We start from the raw sequence: 11683 nt of genomic DNA on the forward strand, positions 1-11683 counted from the left end.
CTATTTAACAGGATATAGGTTTTCACACTCTTCTTTCGCCTTAGCATATGAGTGTCTATTTGTAGGGCCATATTCAGATAGGTCTGGGCATAACTCTAAAGATTGTCTTGGAGTAAGTCAATTTCTTTCTTTGCCCATTTTGTTGCCTTCAAAACAATAAAAAAAAATCTCTGTATCCGGCAGTTGTCAGTCTTTCTCCTTATATCAACGTCTATCCAGGATACTGTTGTGTATTTACAAAGAAATAACAGGTTAGAAATAGTACATTTTTGTCTACTCTCGAAACTTCTTCAGCAGCCGATTTATCACTGAAACTATCCTGAAAAGTTTCATCCTTACTTTAGCAGCAACCCAATATTTATCAGCAATTAAACATATGGCCAGTTAAATTCTCCCATCAAGGAATGCCTAAAAACCTCTGCCCGGGGAAACACCATATGTGATCAGGGAACGTTAGCTAGTTACACCTTCCAAAGGGCTTCGACAAATCTGAATCACATGGGAATGTGATTGCGGGTATCAAACGGGATGGTGAATTTGCTTTACAAAGATTCTATTTGGTCTGAAGTAGCCCACAGGCCAATGTGCATTAAGTTGGGCTGTATCCACCACTGAGGCCCATGAGGCCATTTCCTCTGTAATTTCTCAGTCTTAGGTTTTTCAGCAACCGGATTCCAGTATTTTTAGACTTGGTATATTTTACCATGATAACAGGTAGTCAGCCTTCCTGGCAGCGTGGAGAGGGTGCTTGATAGCATTTAGACCTACATATTGTACACTAAGTTTACAAAAAGTATAGTTAAACAGGTAACTAAATAAACACAAATTTGAATATAAAAAATTCCTGCATAATGTTTTGTCATTCTGTGGGGGGGCTGCTTAATCTCCTGATTGAACCTTTCCTGATCCAAAATCCTGGCTACATCCCTGACAGTCAGACCCTCCTTCTCCATTTTTACTCCCGTATCATCTTCATCACCACCATCATCATCATCATCATTAATAGCTTAACACACGTATAACTTTAATATCTGTGCCTGTGTGAGTCAGACACGGCCCGTGCTTTGTTGGTTAAATAAAGTTATTTAAAAAAAAAAAAAAAAATTTTTTTTCACGTGATTACAGTCACATGACGGGATGTAATTCACCTGCAGGGTCACAACAACAAGTGAAATTCCCGTCTGAAGCAGCCGCCTGAGATTCCCGGTAGCACCACAGTGTGCGCCCAGCTAGAGGGGGGTCTAATGGTACACCGACCTGGTGTAGTCATGCTGCTCCTGTTCCTCTTTGCCGTCGCTCCGGTTTCTCCAACCGCGGCCCGGTACAACGCGACCTGGGCGAGTTTGGACGCCAGACCGCTGCCTTCTTGGTACGACGAGGCCAAGCTGGGGATTTTTATCCACTGGGGTGTGTTTTCCGTCCCCGGCTTCGACAGTGAGTGGTTTTGGTGGCACTGGCAGGGCCAGCAGCCCCCGGACCAGAAGTGTGTGAGCTACATGTCCCAGAACTACCCGCCTGGGTTCAGCTACCCGGAGTTTGCGCCTCGGTTTCACGCTCAGTTCTTCAACCCGGAGGAGTGGGCGGACATCTTCAAGGCGTCCGGCGCGAAGTCAGTCCATTTCCGTAGATAATTTATTTAGACTACTGACAGCTTCACTCCCGGTATTATCTGACCTACACCTGCTCTGGTTGACTGAGAAAGCAGCATCGCACATGTGTGGTGATTCACTTACACATTATTTGCATTACAGGTATGTCGTCCTGACTGCCAAACACCACGAAGGATTTACTAACTGGGGCTCTCCAAACTCCTGGAACTGGAACTCTGTTGATACCGGTCCTCACAGGGACCTAGTGGGAGACCTGGGAGAGGCAGTGCGCAACAGGTGGGTCGTCAAATGTTTGGTTATAGAGCTCAGAGAAAGGGGTTTTGTTGGTAGGTGTTCGTTAAGAATGCAGTATAAGAGAGGGGATGTTGTACAAACGGTCCTGTTTACTGCCTTCCTGCTCTCACTTCACACCTTGATAGTTGTTTGGGTCCATTTATTTCCAGATTCGATATCAGCACTGATATGGCCCTTATTAAGTGGAATGGGTTCAGTGTTTCCACCGTCAGTTACGTTCATCCAATCACAGTGGGCTGCAGACTCCGCTTTTAGTGCCACAGCATCCCTGTCCTCACGTTACCGTACGTAAAAGTGAGTCCGGTGAGTTCCGGGCAGTGAGGAATAGAGCTTTTAAATTTTGGGGGGGAAAAAAGAGAAGCACTGGTATCATATCAGAACTTGGTATCAGCAGATACTCTAAGCTGAGGTATTGGGAGAGAAAAAGTTAGCATAGTCTAATGGATTCTGTCTTTTAATAAGAGATTTAAAATTCATAATTTCTTTTATTTAGGTCATTGCACTATGGACTCTACAACTCCTTGTTTGAGTGGTTCCACCCTCTCTACCTGACTGACAAGAAGAATGGATTCAAAACACAGGAGTTTGTGATGCATAAACTACTGCCAGAGCTTTATAACATGGTTGTAAGGTCTGTAGTGCTTAGAATATTGCATCAGCTGATTGCACTTCTACACTTGCACATAATGTAGTAAGACATCGTTACAGTATATCGGCATGTGCCCCAAACATGCCAGCATTATGTGTTGAGCCTTTGCTCTCCTGTTGCCTCGCAGGTACAGACCTGAGGTGATCTGGTCTGACGGGGACTGGGAGGCACCTGACACCTATTGGAACTCCACCCAGTTCCTGGCCTGGCTCTACAATGACAGCCCTGTTAAAGTAAGTGTGTTTATGACAAGGAAGCAATACAAAACTATACAGAAGTGTTGCAGACTTTATTTTTATTAAGCAAGTCATTCAACGGTTAATTGTTCAGGCAAGTCTGCATCTACTTATCAGATCTCCCTTGCCTTAGGATACCATTGTGACCAATGACAGATGGGGAGCTGGCTGTGCCTGTAAACACGGTGGCTACTATAACTGTGAAGACAAGTATACTCCAGGCCAGCTGCCCAAGCACAAGTGGGAAAAGTGCACATCTGTAGACAGGCTTTCCTGGGGTTACCGGCGGAACATGAAGATGAGCGAACTGATGGACTTACCCACCATCATAGAGGTGAGGATATGAGATAGTAGTATTTTATAACTGATTTCTATTTACCAAATGTGTAATAATAGTTGGGCTGTTTCCTCCTCGTTCTGCCGCGGCTGTCACAGGATCTGGTTCGTACTGTGGCCCTTGGAGGTAACTACCTTCTGAATGTGGGTCCCACACCTGATGGGATGATCCCTGCCGTGTTTGAGGAGAGGCTCAGGGGTGTTGGAGCCTGGCTAGAGATCAACGGGGAGGCCATCTACGCCTCTACACCCTGGAGGGTTCAGAGAGAAAACACCACTGTGCCAGTCTGGTAAGAAGCAGGGAGGGGGGGGCTGCTGAATCACAAGAACCAGTCTGTGATCTTGAGAGCAAAATTTCCAGAAATCCACGTAGAAGCCATAAACTGTATCTCGTGATGCATTCAGATGCAGTATAGAGGACGGAGGTGGAATGAACGCAGTGTTTACACACTCAGTTTAAAGTTAAAATGCGTCTTTCCCAAGCCCTGATCATTTTTATGCAGATTATTGATAGTTATCATCTCCATTTTTCTAGGTATACATCTAAAGGGACCACCGTCTATGCCATCATGACAGCCAAACCTTCCAAGCCCACAGTGCAACTGTTGGAACCCAAAACATCAGCAACCACCAAGGTAAAGGGACTGAGACACTGTTTTATTGAAACTCAACAGTAAAGCCTTGACAAAAAGAAATGTACCCTTGTTAAATACAGAAACACATTTACAGTAAGTCTTACAGAGGAGCTGTACTCCCCACAACATGGAGGTTTACAACCAGCTTAGTGACTTTTAACTTACAGAAGGGATGTGTGATTCTTAGTGTATGAAATGAAGGATCTAAACCACTGATTTTTTTTTGGTCCCATGTCCAGGTGACATTACTGGGGAGTCCAAAGTCCTTACCCTGGTCCCCAGTCCACCCAAATGCTGGCCTTATTGTCCTTCTGTCTGAGCTGCCATATACCCCCGGTCTGGCCTGGACACTGAAGCTGGACGGTATCCAGTGAGCCTTCAACACCTGGTGTTCAACTTCTGCAAAGCTGAATATTTAGAACTTAATAAACTCAGGTTTACAATATGCTTGTGGGATAAGGGGAAACTTATGCCCTATATGACTGAAGGGACAACGCTTGTGTAATGGGTCTGTATTTTTGCCAAAAATGAAATGGTTCACACTCCTCTTCAGTGATTCATTGTCACTCTGCAGTTTTAAATTGTGCTTTTTTTTTCCTTTTTTTTTTTAAATGGTGGAATGATTCTGAATGAAAAGTGGAATCTGCTGTTCAGCTTGTGATTTCAGAAATTAATTTTTTTTTTTTTTTGAGTGGTTTGATCGAAAATTAACAATTTACCTATAAAGCAATTTTTATTTTTGTACTGTATACTTTTAAAATTGTGAAAAAAACATTACTTGATTTTTTTTTTTTTTTTTTTCTGATGAACAACTGTTGTTGGAAAAATGAAAAACTTTAACATATAATATTTACTGTTATTCAACGTCTACTTTCTTCAACTTTTCTTGCAATCTCCTCACGTCGGTAGGGTTTCTGAAACTAGTTTTATAAGCTAGAGTTCTCTTACCATTTGTCTGATGGCACTTAAAGCCTCCTTCAGGCCTCATCACTTTGGGAACTTCTTGTTCATTGCTGCTGTGTTGTGCTCAGACCCAATTATCTCTCTAAAAACCCATATCCTATCCCAATTTTTGTAGTCTCAGTTAAGATAGTCTCAGATAAGAAACCTCGAGAGTGCTTTTTAAACAAGAGTGAATAGGTTATTTTTTAAAACTTCATTTTACAGCCATGATTGGGAACAAGGTGACTTCTGGATGTTCTGTGCAGCACTTATTTTTTTAGCAACCCTCTAAAGTGCTTAAGGGAGGCATTCAGCTCCCCCATTTTTATATTTTACTTACTGCTGACCTTTGATTGTGACCTACTTCTCTCACCCTGAGGCTACTGCTGTGTATTCCTGAATCTTTGCTGGACAGTTTATGTAGACCTGACTGGGACGAAAATACAAAACTGCACTGCAAAAAATGTATATCCACTAAGTAACTTAGTCTCCCATCTTGCAGTATTGAACGACTTTATCACCAATGAGATGAAATAAATCTTAGGAAAGATTTACCTTGAAACATGGTAAAATAAATCAGAAAATGACATTAATAGAAACTGTTATTTGTAACTGAAATGAACTCCACTAGCACACTTTTTATAAAGTCCCTGAAAATTTATTTTCTCTATCACTATTAGGGAGATTGGGTCCAACATAAACACACAGTTTTCTGTTTTTTTTTGTTGACGTTTTGGAAATTTTGAAATTTTGCTTATTCGCCTTCTTGCTGAGCCTTATATGAGAAGATTGACACCTCTCTCATGTCTGTACAGTAAATATAAAGCTATACAGCCAGTAGCCAGTTAGCTTAACTTAGCACAAAGGCTGGGAACGGGGGGGAAACAGCTGGCTCTGTCTAAAAGTAACATAGTCCATCTACCAGCACCTTTAAAGCTCACGTATTAAGACGTATCTTGTGCAAACCTGAAGTGTAAATGACACTTTACTGTTTTACGAAGGTTATGTGCCAGACTATTTCCTGGCCAGGCACAACTGCTCAGGAAATAGTCTGCCACACAATTGTCCGTAAAATTAAGAATTGTCATTTTTTACTCTTCGGTTTTCGTCAGATCTATGCTATCGTTTTTCTCTACTAACTCTCTGCCAGAAGCAAATAAACATATTTCCAAAAATGTCAAACTTTTGCCCTAAAATTAGAACAGTTTTGGTTATTTCACGTGAGAGATTTCTGAATTTTTCGTTTCTTTTCCCCCTGGTTTGATGTGGGTGAGGCTCTGTTGGACAAATGTGATGTCATGTACTTTTGTGGACCAATCAGAGTTTAGCAACATTTGAGTAAAAATCTGAAGACAGTTGCAGGGTTGTTTGTTTATGCTGCCAGGCCACTGTCAATCAAAGCTGATTACGCAGTCCTGATGAAAAAGATTGTCTGAGTTTTCTTTTCATAAATAAAAACTAAGAATGTTGTTTTTCTCCAGACCTTAACTTGTATTGTTGCTTATTTAGTCATGAATATTTAATATCACAGAGAAATACTAAAATAAATAACAGACTTAAAGATTCCTTTCTTTTCAGCACTTAAAAAATTCAACAGTCAGAAAATCGACACAAAAGAAAGACAAAGGAGACACAGCACCCCCTTCATTTAACTCGCTAAAATAGCTTTATAATAATCATATTAATAGTAATAATATTAGCCATTAGAAAATGTTTTGACAACGTTGACAGTGTTACATTCTGTGTTGGGGTAAACCACGTCACAGTGTGCCATCTCTCTGGGCTTCAGCGCTAACGACGTGCTCCTTTGACACATCTAGATCCATAAAACATACGAGATCAATAAATAAATTTATATGTACAAAATGAGAACCACAACACAACAAACAGAATCATGATTTACACTTCACTGTGCAACACCCTCCGCCAGCCTTCACATACAGGGACTGCATCTCCCAGTCACCGTGGTGTTCTCATGCATGTTGTGTATCCACTGGTGGCATTACGAAACAAAGTTCATATCTTATGGCATCGCTATTGCTATATGCTCCAGTCAGTTCCTTTTATAGGAAGAAAAAAAAAAAGAAGCATTTAACGTTTGTATGTACAATATGCTGTCTTGGCACTGAATCAAATGTGTATAAAACAAAGAAAACTCAAGGATAAAGCTGAGCTTAAAGACAGAAAAGCTCGCTGTATCAAACCCGTCTGATTAGAAATCATGGTGTTCAGTGAGGAAAAGAAAGAAAGATGAAAGAGGAGGACAGGTGGAGAGAGCAGAGAACTAGGGGCTTTTTAGTGTTTGCTACATTACTGTATAGAGTAGAATACAGAGAGTGGAGAGTCTTATCAGTTTGATGTCCACGTTGTTTTCCTCCTCTGGCAGAACTAAGAGTTCAGAGTGGAATAAAAGCAAATGGAGAAAGAAGGTCTTATGTTTGGATCTTCCTTTCAGTCCATCTGTTCAACGCTTACTTTCCTCTTTTGGTGATCTCTCACTCCTCACAGGAGTGTCCATCATTGATCCCAGAGAAAAATGTCTTCCCAGAGTTATCAGTTTGCTTTTCTTCTACTCCATCACCTTAGCAGCAGCGATTTAAGACTGGTCATCGTAGATTAAACAATTTTTTTGTTATTGTACACAAGACTCGCCCTTGAATACAGAACAATGTTTACCCATAGCTATAATTGACAACACCATTTATAATAATGAGGGTGATGGCAATAATTAATCATTTAATGACAGTAATCATACTAATAATAATCATTGTAATAACAATATATGTAATATTGAGAAGAGCAATGTCCATTTGCAACATGTATTTACAGTTTTGTAAACACAAGGGTGGCAGGGTATTATTTTTTTGTTAATTACACAGTAATTGCTCAGTTGTCTCTGACCTACATGGTTACCTGTGTGTGTACCGTAGAGCGACATTACAGTGTTAATACACGCACACACACATACAGTGCAAACGCAAGTACACCTCAGTGCTAAAGGCACATTGGAGTTTCAGCTAAACATCCTCTTGGCTGCGAGCTGCTTTGGAGGCAGAGGGATAGTAAAACCTCTGAGAGGAGAACCAAAAATATATTCTCAGGAAGTTTGGTCAAAGTACAAATAAGTATTAGAGTTAAAATCCTTGAGATTTTCATGAAATCAGACCCTCTTCTTGATACTACTTAAAAGTTGCCATTTTTTTCAGCAAAAACCATTCCTTGTATTTACATCCTGTTATCACATCTATATATAATAGTTTTCATTATTAGTGTCTGCCAGTGACGTGTTGGGTTCAAGATGAAATTCCTTCCAATGCACAAGGGATTAACAGGAAATTGTGCATGCGTTATTTTATCCCATTGATATCAGCCTCAATAGTTAAGTTTTCATCCGAATGTAGCGCAAATTTTAACCAAATATCCAGAAAATCAGCAAAAGAAAATGCATATTAAAGTGCAATTCTATCCCCTACCATTTTGTGAATATTAGGAGTTGAATGCATCGGGATAAACAGCTCTCTAGTTGGTTACCATTAAACTGTTGCAGAAAAAGGCGGCATAATTAAGAGTCCCTAAAAAAATCAACCTAAAATGGCGGTAAAACAATTTTAAAAACGGGATGGAAATATGGCTTTTATGTTTGTCCCGTATTACTTTGAGGAACGTTACAGTCTGCTAATCAGCCGACACATCTGACATTTTTGTCTGCTGCTACTTTGTTCGTCTCAGTGGAGCGGAAGTTTGAGTGACAAATAAATAATTTATATGCTAAGCCTGTTTCCTCTGCACGGTGACATTTTATTTTTAGCAATACAATGACTTTTGCACCTCAGTCACATGCAAACTTTTTGCAATACATGTGTTTAAAGCTGTTTAAGCTAGTTACTGCTAATGCTAACCCAACCTTTCCTATTGTTGCTAGTTAGTTAAAAGCATTCAACTGCTGAAACAGGGTGACTGTGATTGTTCATAGACAAAATGCATCTACAAAACAAGGCTTGGTCATTTTTGTCAATTTTTTTGACAGTGTTCAGTTTTAAATACTGCAGAGAGTAATGGAACAAGAAGAAACAGCCATATAAGTCAAAGCTCTAGTTAATTAGCTGGAAAATCTGGTTCCACAATTGACTTTACTTTTTCCTCCAGAGCAGCTCTGCCTCTGAAAACTGTCCAACTAAAACTCAAATCTGCTGCTACAACATCCCTCCTGCTCCACTTTGTTGCAGATGCACAATATACAGCACACACACATTGGCTACAATTGAGCTCTCGCCTCAACCAACACCCCTTTCACTCCCTTTGACTCAGCAGCTCTCCAGTGTCAGAAAATGGCTACTAGAGAATCTGGGCTCAAACACCAAGTGCATTCCCCCTTTTGTTCGGAGAACATGGACAACATTCCTGTAGGACTGCTCTGGTCCAGTATTTTCAGGGTCTGTCGGTTGTGTGGTACTAGAGAATCCCCTGAGGACAGAGGCCTGGGTCGTGGTTGGAGACACTGTTGCTAGAAACTGAGGTACTCAGAGTTGACTTGTCCGTCCAGCTGTCCATGTGGGGTTTTTGCACTTCTAGAAAGAGGGGAAAGGGTTTATATAGTCGTCTGGTGTGTTGGTGAGTGCTCGGATCATGTTTGTACAACTATACACCCAGGTGCTATTTTTAGGTGCAGCACCTGTATTTATATGGTGCAGATATACTGTATAGTTGGACAGATGGATGGGGAAAATACTGAACATAAAGTATGGAAATCACAACCACCAAAAGTTGTGTTAACAATGGACCTGTTTCAAGGCAAGGTGGCTGGCTAACACCTCAACTTGTGATCAAAAGCATAGAGGAGAAAGTCAGCAAGAATTGAAGAAGTAGTAGTAGTTGCTACCATTGATAAATATCCAACAAAGCCTCCTTGATTCCTGGTGTCCCTCCATGCCGAAATGGAAAGACCTTGCCATCCCTCTGCGAGTAGGTTTGAGGATTTTGAGGGTGGAGTCAAGAGTCCTTCACAGTGGAGTAACAGTATAAAAGCTGGTCTTTGTGCTTTGTTTAATGAGGGCTGTGTCATACACCACCAAGATGATAAGGGAGGAGAAGGGATGAGGGGATAAAAGGCTGCTCTGCAACCCATTTTAAACAATTAAACATGATTCTGAGCCCTTTTTTTCCATTGCCAGGGCAGCTTGTTTCAAATGGAGGTTGTTAAATTAATCGGTTGAGATTCAAATCGAAACACTGATCGCTGTTTCAGGGTTTCCAGTATCACTGTCCTCAGAGGACATAATCTTTGTACAAAGAAGTGACTAATTGAAATGACAGCATTGTAAAATCTTGTCATTTTTATCAATCACAAAAAAGGGTTTATAAGCTACAAAATTTGCTTTCCTTTTATCAGTCAAAGATGAGATCCAGTTGAATTCTTCTCAAAACATGCAGTATTAACAAAATCTGCCAGTCTTATGTGCGTATTGCAAGTGAAAGTGAGGGGGACGGGATGGTATGTCAGTACAAGAAAAACGTTTTCTTTAACAATATTCTCTGCAGATTTTATACTTTTCTATTTACATCTCTCTCTCTCTCTCTCTCTCTCTCTTTATATGTATATATATAGGTATATATATATACATATATATATATATATATATATATATATACACACATATATATATATACATATATATAGACTCACATTTATAGCTGGTTAGGCACACGTAGTTGGTTCTAAAGAGGAAGTACAGGGAAGGGATACAGCAGTATATGTTGTTCGAACCACAGAAAGATATACAGTAGGCCTAAGGAGCATCATACTTGGCAATTAACGCTCTTGCCAGTTATACCCTGTGAACCTGACCCAGCACTCACAAACTGAAGATAATAATAATCATTGGAAATTCTTTTTCACTGTACTGAGGATTTGGATATGCCACACAGCTGTAGTATCATACAATGCTATAATCTATCATAATAATACTGTAGTTCACATTTGATATATGTTTTTTTTGTATATATACTGTACTCAATAGTCTTTACTAATCTAGAAATGTAGATTATATTATAAAATATACATCTCCCATTAAAATATCCCATTTTGCCAACACACTCCAAATTTTAGAAAAGAAATAAACAAGTCATGCTAAAGGATTCTTATATCGTGTGTGTGTGTGTGTGTGTGTGTGTGTGTGTGTGTGTGTGTGTGTGTGTTTCTTTCTGTCTTTAACATGGTTGATTTGGGCATTTTAGTATTCATTGGGCTACATCACATCACCCTTATAGCACACAGCCCTTCACATTCACACTACACACATTCAAACAAGCCTATACACAACATCCGTATAAACTACTTACATAAGAAATATGTGTCCTGACATGAGTTTGTAAATGAGACCCTTTCAAAGCTTTTAAAATCGTGCTACACTTTGTTCAGTGGAAACACCAGATAGTGTGATTTCAGGAAGTGAATGAAGAGGACGGGAGAGGAACACATAGTGCAACTAACACACATGTACAGTATAATTCCTTTCATAACAAGTGTTACTTAATCTCAGAAATACACTATTTAGTTGCTTCTTTCCTATAATTTTACAACTGATGGTTTCCTCTCAGTGATGCTTCTTTGGAAAGGGTTTGGATGGAGCTACACACAATATGACTCCTTTTTGTTTTCTTTCAAACGGAGAACTCATTCCTTCTTTCATCAGCAGCGTGTGTGAAACTGAGAGGATTGTACTTCAAGTTAGGCGAGTGGATCCTGCTGAAGACTTTGGCGGCTCGGTCCCTTTTACCTTGTGATCCACTGCCTCCTAAATATGCAAAAAACAGCATGGGACAGTCCACTTTAACAATATTCATTAGAAGAAAAGAGAAACACACTGTGTCAAGGGAAAGAATTGAAAAAAGTATTAATAAAGACACTGATCTTCTTTCATGGCTGTTTCATTAGGGCTTCTGTGAATTTCTGACTGAGGTGGAAATAACTCCAAGGACCAC

At 40.1% G+C, this 11683-nt stretch overlaps 1 protein-coding gene across 1 annotated transcript; it reads left to right on the forward strand.

The window, feature by feature from the left end:
* Positions 1-1138: 1138 nt before the first annotated feature.
* LOC120786848 (tissue alpha-L-fucosidase-like) lies at positions 1139-4316 on the forward strand. Its single transcript, XM_040122562.1, has 8 exons — positions 1139-1609; positions 1752-1886; positions 2398-2535; positions 2681-2786; positions 2923-3123; positions 3225-3415; positions 3661-3760; positions 4000-4316. Exons 1-8 carry the CDS (start codon positions 1245-1247, stop codon positions 4132-4134), a joined length of 1371 nt encoding a protein of 456 aa, XP_039978496.1. The 5' UTR covers positions 1139-1244; the 3' UTR covers positions 4135-4316.
* Positions 4317-11683: the final 7367 nt, after the last annotated feature.

Source organism: Xiphias gladius, chromosome 24, assembly GCF_016859285.1.
Source record: "Xiphias gladius isolate SHS-SW01 ecotype Sanya breed wild chromosome 24, ASM1685928v1, whole genome shotgun sequence".
NCBI classification, from domain to species: domain Eukaryota; kingdom Metazoa; phylum Chordata; class Actinopteri; order Istiophoriformes; family Xiphiidae; genus Xiphias; species Xiphias gladius.

Excerpts from the sequence above, each read along its gene's own strand:
- LOC120786848 (XM_040122562.1), top strand. The coding sequence starts at position 1,245 with ATGGTACACCGACCTGGTGTAGTCATGCTGCTCCTGTTCCTCTTTGCC. Across the intron at positions 1,610-1,751 it reads TTCAAGGCGTCCGGCGCGAA|GTATGTCGTCCTGACTGCCA; the intron begins GTCAGTCCATTT and ends TTTGCATTACAG. Across the intron at positions 2,536-2,680 it reads CTTTATAACATGGTTGTAAG|GTACAGACCTGAGGTGATCT; the intron begins GTCTGTAGTGCT and ends GTTGCCTCGCAG.